This window comes from Rosa chinensis, chromosome 1, assembly GCF_002994745.2.
Source record: "Rosa chinensis cultivar Old Blush chromosome 1, RchiOBHm-V2, whole genome shotgun sequence".
In the NCBI taxonomy this organism is placed as follows: domain Eukaryota; kingdom Viridiplantae; phylum Streptophyta; class Magnoliopsida; order Rosales; family Rosaceae; genus Rosa; species Rosa chinensis.
Genome location: NC_037088.1, coordinates 67,880,334 through 67,904,830, shown reverse-complemented (window position 1 = coordinate 67,904,830; position 24,497 = coordinate 67,880,334). Strand labels below are relative to the sequence as shown.

The window sequence follows — 24,497 nt, the reverse complement described above, 5'->3', positions numbered from 1 at the left end:
AGTTCGTATGAATAAGTTATGAATATTTGAAATTTGGAAATTTTCTATAAATAGGGAAAAATTTCTGATTTTTCATTAAGGACGAAAAATTCCAGTTTTTGCGGAATAGTCCCCCTCCGGTTCTCTCTCTCTCTCTCTCGCTCGAAACCCTCCCCAGGCCCGTCCACCCTCCGACCCGACCCGGCCGAACACGGCCCCTCCGGCCTTCTCCGGCCCCTGACCCGGACTCCCCTGGGATCGCCGCCCCACGACGAGCCTCCCTCTGGTGTCGCCTTGCCTCGCCGCTGCTCCGAAAGCTGGATCGAAGCCCCTCCGAACCTAAGTTTCGACCCGATCGGATCTTGGTCGTGCCGGCGTTGCATGGGCCGATCCTCTCGGTTTTGGGTTGTTCTCCTCCCCCTGATCATCCCCATGTAAGTCTTTCATCACGATTTTGTGTGTAGAACGCTAGATCATGGTTTGACTTTTTCAACGTCCCAGATCCAATCTGATCAGATCAGACGCACCAGATTAATCTGAACTTCAAAGCTTGATCTAGGACGATCTAGGCCGAACCGGACTTAGCTCCAGGTATGAAAGTTGATCTCCCTTTCATTTTGAAGAAGTTTGTAGTTGACGACTTTTGCATCGGAGGTGGTTGACCGCCGTGTTGACCACCCACTGACCACCGCTTGTGGCGGCGCGTCGGACCATATTTTGAGTTTATATTATCTGGACAATGATCTACGCATCCATACGAGCGTTTTGATATATTACAAGGTTATTTTAGAAAACGTTGATAAATAGTGGATTTATGTTTTAACGGTTTTACGTTTTATCTTCGGTTTACGATCTGTGAAGATCAGACCATCGGTTTTACTTCAAATTTTAATATGTTGATCGTATGACTGTCCCGGTGACTTTGTGAGGTCACGGGCGAAGATCCGACCGTTGGATCTTCGTATAATTGTGAAATAGTGATTCGGAAGGTGATTCGTGAGAATCCGACCGTCGGGTTTTCATGAAATTTTGTGGAGATGTTTATAAGGACGATTTAGGAAGATCTGACCGTTGGATCTCCGTGATATTTTTGGAGGATGATCCTAAGGGCGATCCGTGAGGATCCGACCGTTGGATCGTCTTTATTTTCAGATCCGACCGTTGAATCGTCTTTATTTTAGAATCTGACCATTGGATCGTCGTTTAAGTTTATTTCGTGTTTCGTTTACTAAGCAAAGACCGCACTTGATTAGGTACTTGACGGTTTGAGTTGACGAGCGTTTGGAATATCATTATATTTGAGTTTTTAGAAGACGCAGCTGGATTAGAGGTGAGTAAACCTCACGTGGTTCATATTACGAACCGAATAAATTTAATTACTTTATTTTTGTCATAATTGTGTGAAAATATTTGTGGAATAAATATTTGTTTTAAATCATATGGACTTGATCAACTACGGTCCATAGGTAAGTAAAATGATTTTATTATACAAATGAATTTCACGGTTTTTATGCTTGAACTATAGTTGGTATTAGTGGTCATTCCTGAGCGGATGATTACGTATATATATATTTACGTGAAATATATATGTTAATTGGCGTGTGATTGGCATGATGAAATGATTGAGAATTGATTTGGATATTATTCAAGCTATTAATCTCCCATTTAATTGTTGAATAATGAAATGTTGATCATGTGATGTGAAAGCTATTTTATATGGCCAATTGTGAATATGTGGAAATTATTTTAAGAAGTAAAGATTTGTCTTGAAATAATATGTCTCTTTATATGGGTGTACATATACATTTATACAATCTAAAACTTATAAAGATTGTATGTGGAGAAATTGATTATGTCTGAAAAGTACAATTGTGAAGCCGGGTGATTACAACAACCCCGTGCTTAAGTGAATTACTGGTAAAACTGTTTTGGTGTTATGAGGAGTTAAGCTGTGGGCTCAAGTCCCTTCAGATAGTGCACTATTATACTCTTAGGAAGTGTGCTTACTTTGAGTATACATGCCTTGGTTGTGTCCTTGGTATGCTGCGGCTTACCCGTACTTTGGGAATAGTACGTCGGTCCCTAGTACGTGGATTTGTGATTTGATACCAGTCAACCTGGTTGTCCCATGCTATGGGAATAGTACGTCGGTCCCTAGCATGTGGATTTGTGATTTGTTACCAGTTAATCTGAAAATTCACTAAAAAGAGAAATGTACTTATGTGAAATTGATCAAATATCTATCCATGATATATTTTGAATATGTGAAGGTGTTATGTGAAATTGATCAAATATCTATCCATGATATATTTGGAATATGTGAAGGTGTTATGTTATTTTGATCAAATATCTATCCATGATATATTTTGAATATGTGAAGGTATTAGTGAAAAGAAAATCAAGCATGTGTTACTTTAATGTTATTTCACATATTAATGATGCAATATTTGTTGATTGAGTTTTAAAAGAGAGTATCGAAAAATATCTACTTTTATGTTTATGAGATTTTTGGAGTTACCTTGTGAGTGTGTTGATTGTTTACTTGAGTTATAATAATTGTAATTAAATAAATCAACAGTTCTTTCTTGTTTACTCATACGGGCTGTCATGGCTTACCGGGTTTGGTGTTGTTGCATTCCCGGTACACTATTCAAATTGTGTAGCGGGTAATCTCACAGGTCAGGAGAATCAGGGCAGTGATCGTGCGGTTTAGAGTATTAGTATTGGATTTATAGCATTTGTTTTGTGAGGAGAATTTTACTCATTGAGTTTTACAATTTGATTTGGTGAGAGTGTGCTGTAATAAGTAGCTTGAGGATTTGGTTTATGTAATATCAAGAGGTGTATTTAGTGGTTGTTTTCTGAGAGAAAAATTCAGAACGTATTTGTATTGTTTTTAGTCATGTTCCGGATTTGAATCCTTATTTCAAGATTCGGGGTGTGACAACTCCGACCCGTACAGTGCGATCTCTACCCGGGTAACTTCTGCTACATTTGGAATTGATCGGTCTATGTTTTCGTTGTGCTAAGTTTTTGATTTTCTTATAGATTTGTGGTTTGAATCTTGAATTGCTACGGTTTTTGGAAATGGCAGAAACTCCTGTCTGTATTGTTTTTTTCATTCAGTTTGATAGTTTTGGTTTGATTTGGATAATTACTATGAATTTTACAATTGTTTTGATTTCTGAGTGGCTTTTGTATTGTTTTGAGTTATGGTAATGAAATTGGATCTTAATTTTATGCCTCATTGTTTCTGATGGTGTTTTATTCTTGTTTGTACTTTTGTTTTTGTGGTTGAATTCTGGCAAAAGAGAGCAAGTGAAGCAGTTTTCAATGTTGGTGAAAGTAGCTCTCGGAGTTTGTGAGAGTAGCTATTGGTTTTGGTGAAAGTAGCGTTTTGTTGTTGGTGAGAAGAGTTTTTGATGTTGATGAGAATATATTTTGTTGTTGGTGAGAGTAACTTTTGGTGGTGATGATTGTAGCTTTTTGTGGTGGTGATAGTAGTTTTTAACTTTGGTGAGAGTAGTTTTTTGCCGTAGTGAGAGTAGCTGTTATTGTTGGTGAGAGTAGTTTTTGATACAAGAGTAACTCTCTAATGTTAGTGAGAGTAGCTCATTGGTGTTAGTGACAGTAACTTTTGTTGTTAGTGAGAGTAGCTTTTGGTGTTGGTGAAAGCAACTTTTGCTGTTGGTGAGAGTAGTTTTCTAGCGTTGGTGAGAGTAGTATTTATTGCTGGTGAGAGTAGTTTTTGGTATTGGTGACAGTAGCTTTTGTTGGTGGGGATAATAGCTTTTTGTTTTGGGGAGTATAGGTTATTTGGCAAGCAGTAGCTTTTATTGTTTGTGATAGTAGCTTTTGTTACCTCATCGGAGGTTGCCAGAAATCTTACTAGAGTAGCTTATATTACTAGTGACAGTAGCTTTTATTTCTAGTGATAGTAGCTTTTGTGACCTCGCCGGAGATTGCCGGAAATTTCATCAGAGTAGTTTTTGTTGCTAGTTACAGTAGCTTTTGGTGTCAGTGACAGTAGCTTTGTGGTCGCCAGAGTTGAGCGGAGACCCGCTGGAGTTCGCCGGAAGTCGGCCGGAGACTCGCTGGAGGTCAGCTGTAACGTCCCATACCTCAATTTACCAGTTTACTAGTCATTTGGGCGGTAAATGACGATTACTTTCACTTTTTACTTTGTTGAATACTTTTAGTGGCCTAAAAGTTGACTTTTTGTTTGGGTCAAAATTTGAGAAAATTTTCTTCACAAAAATTGTAGAGGACATTAAACCGAGTTTGTGCATATGTGGTACGCTTAAATCGGAGCTCGTAAGCAAAAGCTATGGCCAAAATACTAAAATTACTGTTCATAGTAACTTGCTATATATAGAGAAACTACTGTGGTAAGTTTCCATATTTTTCCAGAAACTTACCAAGCTCTCCCTCTTTCTCCTGTCCACTTCCAGTCACGTTTTCTGGGGTCTTATTTGTCCGACCATATCTTCCTCCACAAGCCTCCAATCGACTTAATTCCAAAATCAATTTTTCTCACCTTGACATCGTCTATAACTTCTCAGAAGACATCAGGGTGAAAAAAGAACTGTGGAGGGTGCTGCAAGGCTGAGAAACTGCACAGCTCGAGCTGGAAATCGCCTCCCTTCACCAATTGATATCTTCCGATTCCGGCCACCCCCGGCGATAAACCTTAGTCTATTGGAAGTGCCTTGGGATGTAGATGATGCTCCCGGAAGCTTTTGCTGAGATTTGAAGCGTGGAGGAAGAATCGACGGTTTGAAGTTTGAGGTTACTATTCACAATTCGGGTTCAACCTTCCCCTTAATTGTTGAGGTACTTCCGCTCATTTTCTAACTTGGTCACAGTTGAAAGAATTAAAGGGTGTGTTGAGAAGGTGCTACTGCCAAATTTTGGTGGCCATTGGAGTTGGTGGCAGTGGCGGTGGCAGTGGCGGTGGCGCCGCCACTATGGGCGGCGGTAGTGGCTGCTAGGGTAGCTTTTTAATTTCAATTTCTGGCTAGTTAAATTTTATAATTATCATAGATCTTATATATGAAGTTTGATGAGGATTGGTGGAGTTTTGAATCGGTTATAAATTTCTAAAGATTTGGATTTCTGTTAATGTTAATCGTGAATCCGATTGTCGGACTTCTTCCATAATTGTTATATAGTCTGAAATCGACGAGTGGGCAGTGTTGGTGAAGTTTGGTTGGATGTGGAAGAGGTTTGGATATTAATCGGAATTTTTCCAAAGTTTAATAGTTTGGTTATTGGTTTTCGAGAATTCCACCGTTGGATTTCTCTCAACTTTGCCCTAGAAACTTTGAATTAAAGAATTGGAGTTAATGATGAAGTTTTGGTTAAATTGGAAAAGAAATTGGAAGTTTGATTTAGGAGGATAAGATATTAGAATCATATTTAATTGCCGAATCGTTATTCACGAATTATAGTATTGTACAGGGCGATGTACCGAGCTCTTGTTTGACGAATGAACTCGTACGAGTGATCGTCGGAATAGTACTTTGAGTGGAATTTTGTTTTAAATAATGATGCATGCATTTATTTTGAAATTATTGATTTATTTAATTATCGTTTTATTTATCGAGCATGATATTTTGTCTTGGATTATAATTTGACATTGATTTTTCATGAGTTTTGGATATGAATTTATTATGCTCGGATTTGGATTTGCTTTCAATAATGATTTTCAGAGATTGATTACGATTTATCTCGGTTATGACTTGCGGATATTAATTTGTTATGCTCGGATTCGAATTTATAATTTATGTTGATTTTCGACGAATTATTTTTCTGAGGTGATTTCCGGAATTTCATATTTATTTTCATTCGTCGATTTGAGATTTCTGAGAGAGTTTTTGAAATGGGATTTCGATGGAGTTATATTTCTTATTTATTTATCGACTTTCGGTTTTGGCATTGGGAATGCCTTGATGATGATCTTGGAATTGGTTTTGTTTCGATTTATGGAGATTATGTTTTATTATTATTTTCTGTAATAACCCGAAACTTAGTATCACTGTAGAACATTCTAAGATACATTCAACTTAGAAATAATCCAAGTATCTTCTAAGCATTTTTCCGTTTAGAAACCAATGATACCACATGCTATACTTACACGTTATATAGGTAATTTTTTTATATATTAGAGTTCTAGTAAACTTACTAAAATACCTTAGTTCGTATTTCTTGTGTACACTCGATATTTGTTATTGAGTTCAAGACTCTCATCTATATTATTTGTATGATGCATGTCATTTTAGTAATAGTTATTGCCAACACATATTTGAACCTTAAGAAAGCATATCAATCTTCGTATTAGTTTGAGTAGATGTGTATCTATATATATATGTATACACAATTCAAATGCCAATACATCTAGAAGAGCTAATCTGATTTTTTTTTTCTTTCTAACAACCATAGCCTTATAGGAAATTTCCAAGCCCTTGTAAGTGCTTTGTGCACTTCCAACTCACTTTTGACTTACAAGTGAGAATTGATTTTTTTTAATGCATTTTTCTTGCCTATATAAACATATGATCTGATCATATTTCCTACAAGCTTGAAGATCAAGTGCAAAATTGATCAAAAACTCCCTTAGTTGTAGAGAAAACTCACCTCACTAAATCGATCATCCTTTTTCTCTTGAGAAGCTCCCTTTGTTTTTCTCAAAGAAGTCCAAGCTTGAATCCAAGACCAAAATATTCACTCCATCTCTGAGTTTCTTAAGTAAGTACATGAATACATTCCTATATTCTTTTGTCTTTAAGATTTATCAAAGTGCATAACCGATGATAAAATGGAAAAGAATCTGTTTTGCTGCAGTCATATATTTTCGTGTTTGATAAAAGTTAATATTGTCAAAACTAATTATATTTTCAGTTTCTTCATGAAAAATCCTTCAGTTTAGGCTTTTGAATCACGAAAAAAGGTTAAGAAATGAAGAAGTTATGGCTAATCAAAGTTTTCAACTTTTAAACTAGCTGGAAATCTCATACAGCCATCACAACTTCAAAAATTCATATCTCCCTCATTTCTTATCCATTTTCTACAAACTTTATATCAATTTGAAGCTTAGGACCTCTTCCTTTATGCTGGAAATTTTGAGAAGTATTGGTGAAATATGCAGTACGTAAAGACTTGGACATCAAAGGTTAATATTAAGAAAATTGGTTTCTGCACTGTTCTGGTATTTTACCATTTATGGACTATATCACTCTGATCTGGACTACATGACTTATTACATTGAATTCCTTATGAAAAATCCTATGACTTGGTGTCCTCACTTGACTATTTCGGACATGATTTGAACAAGTTATAAAAACAGAAAGTTGACGGTACTTGGTATATTATTTTGATTGACGAATGGACACTTTGGACTAAGATTTCCAATACTATGGAAAAATGACTACTGACTCTTTGACTACTAACTAATATTCTCTTACTACTTTTAATTTTCAGTACCTTTATTTTATTGCACATTTACTTTCAAGTTTAATTTTCAGTACCTTTATTTTATCGCACATTTACTTTCAAGTTTAATTTGCAGTACCTTTATTTTATTGCACAATTACTTTCAAGTTTTGTTTATATATATATATATACACGTAATTATGTATATATATATATATATATATTAATTTATCCACACAATTTCAGTTATATTTATGTAAGCTTGTTTATAGTTATTTATTTAATGCTTGTGCTTTATTATTACCTATTTTACTTGATTTCAATTATGTATAAGCTTCTTTTTAATTATGTTTTTTGCTAATGAATTTACTTATTTGTGTTATACAATTAAGTTACACATGTTTTCATATGAGATTATTCCTAAGTATATGTATCTATATGTGTGTGTACATATACATATATTACGATCTATAATTCATAAAGATTGTATTTTGTGAATTTGATTATGTCTGAGAAGTACAATTGTGAAGCCGGGCGTTATCTACTACCCCGTACTTAAGTGAATTACTGGTAAATGTGTTTTGGTGTTATGAGAAGTTAGCCTTGGGCCCTAGTCCCTACAGATAGTGCACTATTATACTCTTAGGAAGGTTGCTTACTTTGAGTATACATACTTTGGTAGTGTCCTTGGTATGCTGCGGCTGTCCCATGCTTTGGTATAGTACGTTGGACCCTAGCATGTGGATTTATGATTTGTTACCAGTCAATCTGGCTTACCCGTGCTTTGGTATTATGGACCCTAGCACGTGGATTTATGAGTTGATACCAGTTAATCTGAAATATTCACTAAGAAGAAGAGTATACAAATATTTATTTGATCAAATATATGTTTGCAACATGTTATTAATATGTTATGGTGTTAAGTGAGAAGAGAATCGAGCATGCATTGTTTTGAGGTTATTTGCACTTAATATTGCTGCAGTATTTGTTGATTCGATAAAGAGATGTGACTATGTGATTTATTACCAGTTTTATAATCGTTTATATATATGTGTGTCTGTTGTGTGTATACAAATACATATTTGAGATTTGGTGTGAACATATAAATGGTTCTCGGTACATTTTTTTAATTGGTTGTTCAGTTTTGATTTCTTATAAGACACAGCTAGTATAAGAATGTAAGCTGTACTTACTGGGTCTGTGTTACTCATGATGCTACACCTTCATGTTTTCAGGTAACGAGTAGATGCATGGGGAAAAAGGGGATGAACCTAGTAAATAAAAGAAAGCTTTTCCTACTGCTTTTTCAAGAGATTAAGTACTGTAATATGTTTTGCTAAACTTTGGTATTGTATAAATAATGATTTCGTTTTCTAATAAAAGTACTATTCAGATATATCTATACATAGTCTTTTACTTTCTTTCAATTTATTCAAAAGGAAGTAGTTTTATTTATTTCGACTCACGTCACAAATTCATGAGTCATATTTCAATACAATATTGGCCTTAAATTTGGGGGCGTGACATTTTCTCTCCTATTTATTTTTGAACTTGAGATTATTTTGGCGTGTGAGACACGTCGTTGGAAATTCATTTGCAAGAGATGGGGAAGCCTTATGTATTTATGGATTTACTTGGTTTTCGGATTTCTTTTGCCATACTTTGGGTGATTATTTATCATGCTAGCATTGATATGTCCGCCTTTGTGGCGAGGTGATGGGATCACCGAAGCCCGTCCGCCTTTGTGGCGTTGGTTACTGTCTTTGTGACAGTAATGCTGAAGCCCAGTATCCTAATCGCTACACTTAGTGGCGTGTGGGTATATAACGGGAGTATATAGGAGTACTTTAGCCTAGGAGGCTATCACCCGAGCCTGGGAGGCTCATGCGTATGGCTATCTTTTTCCCCTACTTTTATATTACTTCTGGGCTAGCGGGGTCTAGTCCGATGATACGATACTCAGCAAGTTTGAGTTACAGTTTCCAGTTTCCTGGTTTAAAGAAACACTACTAGAAAAATGGCCAATAGTCACCCCCCTTTTGGATACACTTTACTAACTGTGTCATTTGATAGAGCAAATGACACCCTTTTATAATTTTTGTATTGTTTGTTTTATGGGTACTGATAATTGTGACGAAATAAAATATATAATTAACAAAATAATTTATTAAAAATACATATTTAGATAAACACAAAGATCCGTATTCATTGTTAAAGAAAAAACCAAACTAATGTATTATCATTTAATATTCAGATAAACATCTTATATATATATATATATATATATATATATATATATATATATAGGGTGCGGCTATTGCCACCCTACAATTTTTTTAGTTCACCCTACAAACATTTGAATTATTGAAAGACTATAGTACCCAAATACAAAATGATTAATAAGTATACTAATTTTCTAAAACAACATATGTAAGAAATAAATAAATATATAAATAATTAATGAAATACAAAGAGTATTTAATTTCTCATGGATAACATTATTCTTTATCCGCTCCACCTAAATTTGAATTTGTTACTTTTTTTTTGTCTCCTCATCATTAATATGTTATTCAATTCACAAAACTATCAGTGTTAACTTCATCAAAATCTTTGCAATATCCTTTGTGAACACCAAAAATAAAAATTTAAAACATGAAGAAAAAAATCAATCTCTTTTTCACTGCTCATAGTTGTAAATTTACTAATATTTTTACATGGATTGAAATATAGAATATTGAAATTGAAAGAAAAAAAATAAAAATAAAAGGGAGTACTTTAGATTATGATTTTATTATGAAACTTTAATAAATTTTAGTTTTTTAATTGGTATAAAATAAATGAGATATTTTTGTTAAAAATATTTATTTTTAAATTGGATATGTCATATAAGGATATTCTTAGAAAGAGAATTGGGTTAGATAAGCAAATTTAATAATTTAAATTATAATGTAGGGTGTATTGAGCAAGTATGGTGAACAAAGAAATTGATAGGGTGGCAGTAGTCGCATCCATATATATATATATATATGGTTAAAAGTGTGAAGTAATATTAACAAACCACTTTTTTACATTAATTTATCCAAATCTACAAATTAATTATCCCGTCTTTACAGCAGTATTGCAAAATACCTCAATTAATATATATTATTTAACTTTTTTTCTATTTAAAATTTTATTAAAGCTTTTCCTATCAATAGTTAATATGCATACTTGCAAAATTAACTACTGTGTATCCGTATTCATTGTTCATTAGCCATGTTTATATATATCCGTACTCAATACACTGCCATTTTGTGCACACTGTTATCCGTATTTATTGTTCACTAGCCATGGATTTCTGTATGTAGGCAAAGCAAAATCGATTTGACTGTTTCTGGCATACAAGATAATAAATTCACTTTATATATATGCCATATAAAAAGCAAACAAACAAAATCAGGAAATCATAGTGGCCATCTAGAGTGCTGTATAACCGTGTAAGGAATAAGGATGGCTTGCGTTTGCTGGGATAGATTTCATCTAGTATCAAAATTGTTTTTCGTCTACCACTTTCAGATCTGGCTTCGTTCTCTCTAAACAAAAATGATGAAGATATGGCTTCATTCTTCAATCTGATTTGGCAAAGTGACAACTGGGCTGCAATCTCCTCAAGAACTGGTATTAAAACCGATTGCACTCAAATCTCAGTTTTACATGTTTGACACACTTCCTATATATCATATATCTCTGACATGTTTATTCACTTCAGGCTGTATTTATGTCTATGGGGATATCAAATCGGCAATCAACGTCATCTCGGTGGATCGGCATGTTTTGGGATTTGACCATTTTATTAAGGCGGTGAAGGCGTGAAGCAGTGGAGGGTTCGTAATTTTTGAGTCGATCGTGGTGGCGATGTGTAGGGCACTTTTAGGTTTAGGGTAGGGCACTTCCATGACTGGGTTGCTTGATCTGATTTGCACAAAGATGAAGAGAAAACAGATAGAGAGAGAGAGAGAGAGAGAGAGAGAGAGAGAGAGAAGGTATATATGGTGGGGATTAGGGGAGTATTTGGTTGCCAGAGCCAGCAGCGAGATTGCAACAAGATCTGGGATCTCCCATTTGCTATTCTACGTATAGTTCTAAAAAAATACGGTTCAGACTACAAATACAAATAATAACGGTGGTGAACAAATAATAAGATGACAAAAAGAAAAAAAAGAAATAACAATATTCTGAAAATAGAAAATAATTCATTTTAATTTTCAAGAAAAAAAAACAGAATTATTATTCCGGTAAAAAAGAATTAATAAGAATAAAAATAAATATGATGGGACCCATAGTATTGGAGAGATACGGAAATGAAATCTGTATCCTTTGATTACTAGAGCCCCCAATAGAGAATATTCTTTTTCATTCCGTGGCTGCACCGTATCTAATGAGTTTTTGATACAATTATCCATATCCTTTAAAGCAAAAGATACAGAAAAAAATATGTATCCTATGAGGCTTATTTTAGTAGTGAAATATGTTTTATAAACGTTGCATGCATCGAAGTTTTATAAATTTAAATAAATGCGGGAAAGTATTACAACTTTACTTCTTTTAAATTATTTAGCTAGTTGTTTATTTTTTTGTCCACTCACACTAACATGTTTTCAATACTTTTCCCATTGGCCCTTCGGTTTCAAATGCCCAGTTTGCAGGCTAGGTTAATTGAGGTCGGGCGTACATGGAGTCGAGGCATAGCCAACAGCATTGCTTCCGCGTACTCATTCTATTTCTGTTTTCGTTGTTACCTAGTGGGTTAGTATTGCTCTGATAATCTGTGGGATCAATATTGTATTGGGGTAGAGACAATTATATGTGAAATTGGAGTTGTGATTTGGAGAGCAGGTGGCTGCAGGAGAATAAGGATGGATGATTTAGAAGTGTAAATGTTTTCATACAGGTTTTAGGTAGCCTACTTTTAAGGGAAGTTCAGCCAAATTTTTGGTAAAATTTCTTCTAAAGTGGGCCCCGCAGGGCCACTTCGGACTTCGGAGTGAAATCCGGAGCGAGTCCTGTCATATGCCGGAGACCCGCCGGAGTTGTCTAGACCTCGCCGGAGAGGAGAGAGAGAGAATTAATGTTGATTTTGTACTCTAGTGGCATTTATGTAAATATAATGATTTTTAATATCCAAAATATAACACCTTTTTTAATCTAGTGGTCTTATAAAGGAAAAAAACTAGTTTGTGGCCTTATGACTAAAAAAACATTCTATGATACACTTATATGTAATTAACCCTAAATTAAATCACAAAGGTAAGTATGACAATCATAAAATATATTTTAATAAAAAAATAAAAATAAATGATCCCACAACCTCCACTTTTCTCTCTTACTATTTTCTCTTTGCACTAACTGCTTTTTTCAATTATTTTTTTTAGGACTAATTTCAGTTTACCCCCCTGAGGTTAGGGGTTATCATCATGTTAGTCCCTCGAGTTTCAATTTAATCAGTAACACCCTTGTACTCTCCAAATTCATCAGTCGTGTCCAATTTCTACTATTCCGTCTAATTTGGACCGTTAAGTCTGACTTTTGAGGGCTAAAATGGTCATTTCAAGACAAAAATAAAACAAAAACAAATTATTATTTTTTTTGCAATTTTTTCTGTTTTTTTTTTCATTTTTTTTCTTCGCTTATTATTATTATTTATAATTTTGTCTTCAACCTATACACTACAAGTTATAATAGGTTTATAAAAACAAAACAAAAAACTCTAGGTGGTCAAAAAGTCGCTCGCTGGTTTACGATATTTGTGATATATCTCCGATAAAGCAAAGAATTTTAGGATATATCCCCAATAAAGTGAAGAAATATCTGTATAAAAAAATAAATACAGATATTTCTTCACTTTATTGGGGATATATCCTATTATTCTTCACTTTATAAACCTATTATATTTTATAGATATATTTTACAAATATATCCTAAAATTTTTCGCTAGCTGGTTACAAATAAACCCTATAATAGGTTTATAAAAAAAAACAAAAAATACTCTAGGTGGTTAAAAAGTTGCTCGCTGGTCTACGATATTTGTGATATATCTCTGATAAAGCGAAAAATTTTAGGATATATTTGTAAAATATATCTATAAAATATAATAGGTTTAAAATATAAAATAGGTTTAAACCCTATAATAGGTTTAAAATCTAGGTTTAAAATATAATAGGTTTAAAATATAAAAAATTTCGCTTTATCGGAGATATATCACAATAAAGTGAAGAATTTTAGGATATATCTCCAATAAAGTGAAGAAATATATGTATTTATTTTTTAATCATATTTTATAGATATTTCTTCACTTAATTTATTGGGGATATAACCTAAAATTCTTCACTTTATAAACCTATTATATTTTACAGATATATCCTAAAATTCTTTCCTTTATCGGAGATATATCACAAATATCGTAGACCAGCGAGCGGTTTTTTGACCACCTAGAGTTTTTGTTTTTGTTTTTATAAACCTATTATAACTTGTGGTGTATAGGTTGAAGACAAAATTATAAATAAAAATAATAATAATAATAAGCGAAGAAAAAAAAAACAAGAAAATTTAAAAAAAAATGCAAAAAAAAAAAAAAATCTTTTTTTTTGTCTTGAAATGACCATTTTAGCCCTAAAAAGTCAGACTTAACAGTCCAAATTGGACGGAATAGTAGAAATTGGACACTGCTGATGAATTTGGAGAGTACAAGGGTGTTACTGATTAAATTGAAACTCGATGGACTAACATGATGACGACCCCTAACCTCAGGGGGGTAAACTGGAATTAATCTTATTTTTTATTTTCTTGAAAAAAAATACAAAGAAGCAAAATGGAATGATTATTGTTGTAGTATAATACATGTATAGTGTGATGGCTATATCATGTACGTAATAGGTACTTGAGTGTATAAACATAGTACTTGAGTGTATAAATATAGGTATGAAGACTTGTGTGGCATAAAGCTTGTAAAGGGGCAACAAGCATGGCGGATTTCATCATTGCAGCCCCATGTGTAGTAGCAGCTGTAAATCAAGTAGTCACAAAATTGGTTTTCTCTTTGAGCATTCACACTACAAATGTATTCCTATAAATACACTCCTTTGGGAGATGAATAAGACACTTGAAACTCCATTCTCTCTGCAAAATTACTCTCTCCCTCTCTCTATGATAATTTGTGCTTGTCCTTAAACACTTGATATGAGCATTTTAATGCGACGTTTTAATTGTTTTTTCCTCATATTTACTTAGTTATTTCCTTAAATAAATCATTCTTGTTTAGGAAAGTTTCCATCTTTAGAAAATTTCTATTTTCTAGGTACCTTGGAATAAATGGAGCTGAAATGAGCTGAAATGAAGAAATTGAGTTTTCCTGGTCCGACTAGGAATCCTAGTCAATGCAGGAATCCTGATGAGGCTAGGAAATCTGAAGGCATTAGGAGACCACATGATGACATGGGAGATATTTTGGGAGATTAAATCTGATTTTTGCATGGGAAATCAAGGAGATTACGTTGAGAATATCAAGGGAGAATTTCAAGGAAGAAAAGGTTCAAAACAAGTCCAGATTCGTTCCTCAATTCCCTCAAGATATGTTGGCTGAAATTAGAGAATAAAATCTGCAATTTTAATGTGAAAATCAAGAGAAAATCAAGGGGAGGACATTAAGGATAAAGTCATGGAGAGATTTAAGGGAGAAAATGTCCAAAATGCGTCCGGATACATTGTCTAGGTTCATACCTATATATTTGGCCGAAAATGGTGAATAAAATCAGATTAAATCTTGGGAAAATCAACAATAATATATTTGGAAAGATTATGGGATTGATTTTGGAGCTTTTTGATTGGTTGGATGACACAACAGAGCTGACGTGGCGCTACGTGATTGGTAGAAGCTGTGTGGTACAACCAGAAAATACTTTAGAAATTAAATTCATGAAGCCTTGCCTTCCTCTATATAAACCCCCCCCCTATGCTACACCACAAGACACACCACCACCACAACACACCTCTCTCCATTAGAAAGTAAACATCAGAAAAATTCTCTCCATTCTCTAGTCTTCAGAAGGTCTGCGTCTCAACCAAGGAGGAGAAGAAGTCATGCAATACATCAAGATCCTATCCGCTATCCACCCTTGTGTCGTCCCAAGAAGATTGCCTCTTTCAAGGATCTTCAAGTTCTTCGTCTCAAGGCTTCATCATTCATCCTTCACGGTGTATTTCATCCTTTTCTTTTGTTTCCTTTGTTTGATTTCGTAGAGTTATGAATTCTAGTTAACATGACGTTAAGGGCAAAGTTTAAAGCCCATTTATATGTTTTGAAATAAAGTTGTGATTTCTTTATGTTGATTTATATGTTGCTTATGTGAGATTGCTTGATTGATTTTGGATTATAGAAAACTTTTATATGTATGTGTTCTTTGGTGGCCAACTTAGGATTTATGCATGTAATTGAAGCTAATTTAAGTAATGAAGGCTTTAGACAAAAGTCGAAATCAATTAAGGAGGATTGCAAATAGGTGAACTTATTCATAACTAGGTTGTGCACTTTGGTTGACATCCTTTCTCTATGCTTCATGCGTTGAATGTGTTCTTGATTAGCTAGCTTTATAGACTATGATTGCATGTTCAATAGGATTGATTTAGGTGCTTTCACTTAGATTAATTATTGAAGGAAAGTAAAATATGGGAAATCGTTTGCTTTCTAACGTTTCACATGGTCAACTTCTTTCTCATGACATAGAAAATCAACTATAGGAATTGTGATTGGATTTCATTCATATGATTGTGGATTTGATCTTTGTTCCTTGCGTTCCACCCGTGTATATATGTTTTTACATTTTCTTTATTTTATTTATTTTAATTTTCAATTTATTAATCCTAAACCCCCTTCTTTATGTTTGCTTGTATATATTTCTATTCTTTATTTTATTTTTGTAAATAATACTTTGTACTTATTTTAATTCTTTAGTTGTTTTTGCATTGACAGGTGTACCCTCAATCCCCAGATTAGAACGATCCCTACTTGCTTATACTACTAATGACATTTTTAGGGTTAAATTGTGCGCTTCCTTTTAAGCGCATCAACACTTTATCAACATGAGATTGCTCTAGATTTAGAATCGAAAATTGACAAGAGAAGAGGAAGTTCATCAAGCAATCGAAGTCATTTTTCCAACCATACAAAAAACCTCCAAATCCTACCACATATCAAAGCCCTTGATCCAAGAAACCCAGAACCGACCTCAGAACCGCCAGAACCGGCCGGAAACCACCTGAACCAGCCGTCGGAAAAACTGAACAGCTGCCGAGATCTGCCTAGAAGCTGTGCAGCAGCTGCCGACATATCTGCAAGGCTATTTTCCGGCCACTTTTCAGGCAACTTCTGGACACTTTTCCGGCCACTTTCCGGACACTTTTCTGGCCATTTTTGGGACACTTTCGGGCCATTTGCAAGACAACTTTTCGGCCACTTTCCGGCCAAATTTCCCTCCCCGTTGGAGCCTTCTTAAGACATGTACACCATTTGAAGTGGGATCTATTCAGAAGTGAATTTGCTCTGAATTTCAACAAGTAAGTTTTAATGATTAAAGTTTTCGTTTTTGAGTTTTTATTCCTTTATCTTCTTTTTAGGGACTTGTAATAAAAAAGCAGAATTATAGAAATTCACGCTAAACGAACTAAGAGCGTTCGTAATTTATGAACTAAGAGTGTTCATAATATTCGGACTAAGAGCGTCCGCAAGTATCAATCTATGAACTAAAAGCGGAATTATAGAAATTCACGCTAAACGAACTAAGAGCGTTCGTAATTTATGAACTAAGAGTGTTCATAATATTAGGACTAAGAGCGTCCGCAAGTATCAATCTATGAACAAAAAGTGGAATCATGGGGATTCAGGCTAAATGAACTAAGAGTGTTAGTAAATCAATGAACTAAGAGTGTTCATAATATTCGGACAGGCTAAATGAACTAAGAGTGTTAGTAAATCAATGAACTAAGAGTGTTAGTAAATCAATGAACTAAGAGCGTCCGCAAAATCATTGTTTGGTCTAAATCCAAATATTCTTGGAAATTGATTTCTTGGTAGCATAGCTCGGAAATCTTATTATTTTAGTTTTCGTGAAAGTATAGACTCCGAAACTAATATATCTTCTCTTCCTATTTCTCAGGATGTCGAATGAATCTAGACTCGACTTTCCAGTACTTGACTCAACAGGCTCGGAATACCATGATTGAGTAACCGACGTTGAGAACCATCTCACTGCGAGAAGGATATTGCCCATAATACAGGCACCTGACCAGGGCCTTGTGTTCCAACGAACACCCACAAAGAATGCTCAAGAAATTATCTTGATGTGACGCCATATGGATAAATCTCTCATATTAGAGTACATGTCGATCAAGGATGCAAGAGATCTATGGGTAGTGCTAGAAGAGCGCTTTGGCAATACCATGGGCCGCCGAGGTAGCACCATGGGTCGTGGAGGTGGCACCATGAGACATGGTAGTAACAGCAACCCTCCTAGGGAATATCCACAACGTGCACAACCTGCACCTCAAATGAAGGGAGATAACCACAATGACATGTGTCATCGATATGGATCAATTGAGCGTTGGTTCAAGCAATGCCATGCAAGTACCCAACTAGCTGAAAGCTACAAGGAGTATAGGCAATTGAAAGAGCAAGAAACCAATCTTGCTGAAGATGAAGATATAAATCTTGCTGAAGATGAAGATATTAATCTTGCTGAAGATGAAGATGGTGAAGATATCATTCTCACCATTGAGGACTTTAAAGCTGCAGATAAAGAGCACGAGGATGCCGCAGACTTTAATTAGAATAGTCCTTTCTATTTTCCAAGAACGGCAAATGTGCCTTAGTCAAATGACAATTGTATTAAAACTCTTTCTCATGTGGAGCATCCAATGTGGTAACCGGAAAGTAATTGAGATCGTGGTACTTAAGCGAGCCTCGCTCCACCAACATCTCTCTACTTTCCTGGTCATATTTCATTAGAGTTACCAAATGTATTGAGTAACTACAATTTGTCTAAAAGTTTGATTTTATTAGGGAATAGACTTTGGGAAAACTTTGATGTAATCATTGACTATTTCCCTTAATAATAAAGTGTTGCATTATTATTCAATGTCATGGACATGTGTTAAATTCCGAACTTTATTATTTGAAAGATATAAGAGCCAATGGTTTTCATGTGGAAACACATTGTGAGAATGGACAAGAATTCCTTTGCATTACCTCTAATGACTACGGACATAAACGAGTATTAGAGAAACTTATGTGTCTCTCCAGTGCGTTGTATGCAACCATTATTCAAGTCATTGAATCAAACCATGTCATAAGAGATGGCTTATGGGATTATGACACATATAGGCTTTGGCAAGACCGTTTGGGATATCCAGGTCGTGATATGATTTTCCGTATATTAAAGACTTCATGGACATCCATTCCTCAAAACGAAAAGAAGTACGAACCAAAGATTGGTCCAAAGAATTAATTCGTTTTGCAAAGCTTGCTCTTTAGCAAAGATAGGATCGAGACCATCCTATGCAAAGGACACTAAACATTCTTGTAAAGAATCCAAGGTGATATTTGTGGACCTATTCAACCAACTTGCAGATGTTTAAATATCTCATGATGTTGGTTGACACGCAAACACACTGATCACGTGTTGTGCTATTATCCACTCGTAAAAGCTACGTATGCTATACTCCTAGCACAAATCATATGACAACGGCCTCACCCCCCGTCATCCTTAGGTCAATTGGGTTTGCCTATGCTAGAGAGTTTACATCGAAGACTTTCGATGGTTATTGCAAAGGGACTGATGTTGGACATCACATTCCCATATACACGCCCAAAAGGTCTCGCGGACATAACTACGATGGTAGTTCAGACATTGGTGATGCGCACCAATATCCTTATATCCGCCTGGAGTGATGCAATATCGCATATAACTATGCTAATTTCTCTACGACCTACCGCCACTCAGTGTATCTCTGCGTTACAGCTAGTGACTGGATACAAATATTTTTGTACTTACGCACATTTGAGTGAGTCATTTATGTGCCAATTGCGCTGCCACAACGCCTATGGTAAGTCCTTAAAAATAAGTGAGCAACTTAGTTGGATTGGAGACTCCAACAATCGTCCGCCACTTAATGCCCTTGCAAAGGCGATCTTTTTCCCATTTGATTTACGGATGTCACTTTGATGAGACAGTTTTCCCATCATTAGGGAGAGATAAGAACAAGAATGTTTAGCAGGAACGACAGGAATTGTCGTGGTCTGTCCCCACTATGTCTCATCTCGATCCCTATTAAAGTGAAATGCCTGCAAGGAAAGACGTCCCTACAAAAGGATGTAGCGCCACCCTACACATAGGTAGGCAAGGCGCCAACGCCATAGAAAGTGGCACTCTGGCGTTACAGGCCATGGCCCCAGCTAGGATGCGTGGGAAGCCCGTGGATTCAAAGGATACTTTGGCACATCCTTGGATCATCGACACTCAACATCCGTCTTATGAGTATCTTCCGGATTATGGTTATCGTTGGGGGACGCCTCAACGTCAGAACCTATTTCTGATAATAAAGAACTCTATGAAAATTACACGAGTGTACATAAGACGTGGAACAGAAACTCCATCATAATTAATGATGTAGTTGCGCATTTTGTTATGCATGAGTTTGTTGAGACCGATGATATCGAACCACTCTCCGTTGAAGCATGAAATACCAACGTAGAGAAATTTGGCCTAAATGGAAAGATGCGATCCAGGTTAAGTTGGATTTTCTTACGAAGATGAAAGTCTTTGAGCTAGTGATGCCAACACCTCCTTACATAAAACCTATTGACTAATAGGTCTTCGTTAGAAAGCGTGTTGAGAAAAAGATATGGCAATCTAGCCTGATGGCGCAAGGCTTCTCACAAAAACGCCCCTGAATTGACTACGATGAGATATATTTTCTCGTAATAGATGTCATTGCACTCCACTACTCTGTCAGTTTGGTAGTTTCCAAATAACTGAACATGCAGCTTATAAATGTAGTCACTACGTATCGTTATGGGGACCTAGATACGGAATACACATGAAAAGTTCATGGTGAACTTTATTTACCCAAACCAAGTGGCTCTAGAACACGGAGAGCGTTTGCAATAAAAGTTGAAACGCTCACTAAAGTGACTACTTGATTGGGAAGGGATATGCCTGCGCGTTTCCATAAACAAGTTTTGGATTCTATCACGGTTTTCATGTTGGACATGATCTTCATTAGAAGCCCTTAAAGAGTTAAGGGAAACCGCTGAACATTTGAAATCCGAGTTTGAGATGAAGGATTTTGGGGGAAGACGATTATGCCTCAGTTTGGAACTTGAGCACCGTGTTGATAGATGCTTAGGCATTTTGACAAAGGTCAAGCCTTCAAGCACCCCATGATCGTTCGTAGTCTTGATCCTGAAAAGGATGATCAGACGAAGATGTGCAAAGAGGCAGAAGTGCGAATAGGTGCATTATTGTACTTAGCTCAATGCACAAGACTGGACATCTTGTTTTGACATAAACTTGTTAGCTAAAGGTATAGCTCTGCACCAACGCGACGCCATTGGATTGGTGTAAAAGATATCTTTCGGTACTTGAGATGTACGATCGATATGGGCTTATTCTATCCCTACAAAGAGATGATGGAATCAGACCCATCACACACCAGAAACGCCGCCAAACGCTGGCCTGCGTTTTCTATCCCTACCCCAAAACGACATAAGTGTTTTGGAAGGTTTTGCTGATATTGGGTATCCCTTGACCCATATAAAGGTCTTCTCAGACTGGTGAAGTGTTCACCATGGGTAAGACCGCGATATCTTGGAGGTCTATAGAATAGACCTTAGTCGCTATATCTTCGAACAATGCAGAGATTATTGCTCTTCACGAAGTGGTTCGTGAATGTATATGGACTGGATCCATAGTTACGCATGTTCGAACAGATGTGGTTTGAAGTCTACCACATATGAGCCTACAAGCATTTAGGATAATGCTGCTTGTTTTGAACAAATAAAGCAAGGTTACATCAAAAGCGACAACACCAAGCAGAAAATCAGCAACAACAGACTCTCCTCAAATATCAATCAGATGGGGAGATGTCTACATATATGGTCTCGAAACGTGAAGAGTGTGTTGTGCTCTTTTTCCCTTTTAACCGAGGTTATTTTTGTCCCACAGGGTTTTTGTTACTCGGCAAGGTTTTTAATGAGGCAACAAGAGAAGCACCACGTTTGGGAGACACAAGGAGGAGTCTAAATCAGGGGGAGTATCTAGAAACATACTCCACACTCAACGCGCGTTGTGCTCTTTTTCTCCTTCGACCAAAGTTGTTTTTTCCCACAGGGTTTTATTACTTGACAATGTTTTTAACGAGCCAACTTAGAAGCGCACGGCCTAGACAATACTATTGACATGAAATATCCAAGAGGGAGTGTTGTAGTATAATACATGTATAGTATGATGGCTATATCATGTAATAGGTACTTGAGTGTATAAACATAATACTTGAGTGTATAAATATAGGTATGAAGACTTGTGTGGCATAAAGCTTGTAAAGGGGCAACAAGCATGGCAGATTTCATCATTGCAACCCCATGTGTAGTAGCAGCTGTAAATTAAGTAGTCACAAAATTGGTTTTCTCTTTTAGCATTCACATTACAAATGTATTCCTATAAATACACTCATTTGGGAGATGAATAACACACTTGAAACTCCATTCTCTCTGCAACATTATTCTCTCCCTCTCTCTGTGATAATTTGTGCTTGTCCTTAAACAATTATTTATTTATTTGTTTAGTTCAGCCCAAGCTATAAGTCGGGGTCTCTGACGATGCGAGCCTTGGCTTCAGAAACCGCGGTTGGCAGCACAGGAAGAGTGTGTAAAATAACCATATACATGCTCACAACATATGCACACAATCATAAAAGGGATTAAGGCTTACCTTCAGCAATTACTGGCATGGATTCCATCTTATGCAGTTGCAAACACGATCACTGAATATAGTCTTCTGTTACTTACCAACTTGCTTCTCAATGGACAGAACAATATGCAAAACGTCGGTAGTAATCAGGGACCAATTCATCTGTATATATAGGAGACTTAACCCTCAAGAAGCTTCCCATTAAAGCTATCCATATCGGTTTAGGTTTCCTAGTTAGATTCCTAATGTAACACTTCATTGTAGTCTTTCTTGCAGGCTAAGAATAGGATTACTTACCTTAATGAATAGATACACTGCTTCATTAAGTTACAAGTATTGATTTATAGTTTGTATCCATGTTAAACTAGGATTGATATTAAGCTAATCATCAATTACTTTATGATGATATGTGTTAAGTCCATATTTGATCTTACAATCTCCCCCTTGGACTCACACATATCATGCTCGATGATTTGCACCAGAGAACATCAAAACCTATTTAACTTACTGAAGTGCGCGCCAGATAACAAACTCAAATCGAAAATCCATTCCAACATGGTCAGATCACAGTTACTTATGTAGAGCAAGAAACAGTATACATTTTAACAAAAATGCAGAGTTTCAAAACCACAAACATAAGCTCCTGCAATCCACATATGTCAAACCAGAAGTGATACAATATATGTTAATGTGTATCAACAAGTAAACATATATTAGGTCCTACTTTATGTTTCTAAAACCAGAAACTCAAGCAATTTTTCTGAACACTGATGGCTTAAAATTATTGCTTGAACCTCAACATCATGCTATACATGATTTAAGCCATCTGATAGCAAGTATGATATTCATAAACAAGATGATAATTTCCAAAACAAAACGATAAAGCTGCAGCAAAATCATAACTGGAAATACCTCAAAATTTTATTGATAATCAAAACTGTCATTACAAATAAGTTGTGATAAACAAAAGTCAAAAATATCACAACTGAAAATACAAGAACTCAAGAACCTTAAAATTTTAAATTGCTCCAATTGGACTAACTCTCTACTGAACCTAAGCATCTAGATTAGCTAAAACTCCAATGCTTGTTGTATGCTTCTGGAATGCCGCTATTGACAAGGCCTTGGTGAAAGGATCTGCTAGCTGTGAATTTGTGTCAATACTCAAAACAGCTATTTCACCATGCTTTACTCTTTCTCTAACACTGTAATACTTTAGATCAATGTGTTTAGAATTATTTGACCTTTTACTGTTCTTGCTAAAGAAAACTGCAGCCTCATTGTCACAATAAATCACAAGTGTTCCAGCCACAATGTGACTCAATACTTTGGTCTGCATGAGAAAATTCCTAATCCAAAGTCCTTCACACACAGTTTCATATACTGCAATAAATTCAGCTTGCATAGTAGAAGTTGAAACAAGTGTTTGTTTCATGGTTTTCCAAGCAATAGCACCTCCTGCAAGCATGAACACATATCCACAAGTCGACTTCTTGGAGTCTGGATAATTCCCTGCAAAATCCGAGTCTGAGAATCCTATGAGTTTCAGATCCTCCACTTGCCTATAAACTAGCATGTGGCTTTTAGTTCTCTGCAGGTATCTCAACACTTTCTTCCCAGCTACCCAATGTTCATGGCCTGGATTAGATTGGAATCTTGACAAAATCCCTACTGCAAAAGACAAGTCTGGCCTAGTGCAGACTTGTGCATACATGAGACTTCCTACAAGTCTGGCATAAGGCTTTGACTCCATATTTTCCTTTTCAACATCACTATTGGGACTTTGCTTCTTGGTTAACTTATCTCCTTTGGACATGGGAACTTCTCCAGCTGCACACTTCTCCATACCAAACCTCTTTAAAACTTTGGTAATATAATTCTGTTGAGACAAACCAAGTAGTCTCTGTGCCCTATCTCTTTTAATCTCAATACCTAGTACATAGGATGCTTCTCCTAAGTCTTTCATGTCAAAATTCCTTGACAGAAAACTCTTAGTATCTTTAAGCAATTTAATGTTACTGCTAGCCAAAAGTATATCATCCACATAGAGTACCAGAAAAATAAAATTGTTCCCAACTGTCTTCAAATAAA

General features: G+C 35.7%; 1 protein-coding gene and 1 long non-coding RNA gene across 2 annotated transcripts; both read left to right on the top strand.

The window, feature by feature from the left end:
- Positions 1 to 97: 97 nt before the first annotated feature.
- LOC112187305 lies at positions 98 to 8,784 on the top strand. Its single transcript, XR_002931051.2, has 4 exons — positions 98 to 413; positions 481 to 570; positions 1,233 to 1,309; positions 8,646 to 8,784. It is a non-coding gene; the product is annotated as an uncharacterized LOC112187305 (long non-coding RNA).
- An 8,178-nt stretch (positions 8,785 to 16,962) lies between these two features.
- LOC121051762 lies at positions 16,963 to 18,350 on the top strand. Its single transcript, XM_040514971.1, has 2 exons — positions 16,963 to 16,998; positions 17,598 to 18,350. The coding sequence occupies exon 2, from the start codon at positions 17,794 to 17,796 to the stop codon at positions 18,265 to 18,267; it is 474 nt and encodes a 157-aa protein (XP_040370905.1). The 5' UTR covers positions 16,963 to 16,998; positions 17,598 to 17,793; the 3' UTR covers positions 18,268 to 18,350.
- The last annotated feature ends 6,147 nt before the right edge of the window (positions 18,351 to 24,497 follow it).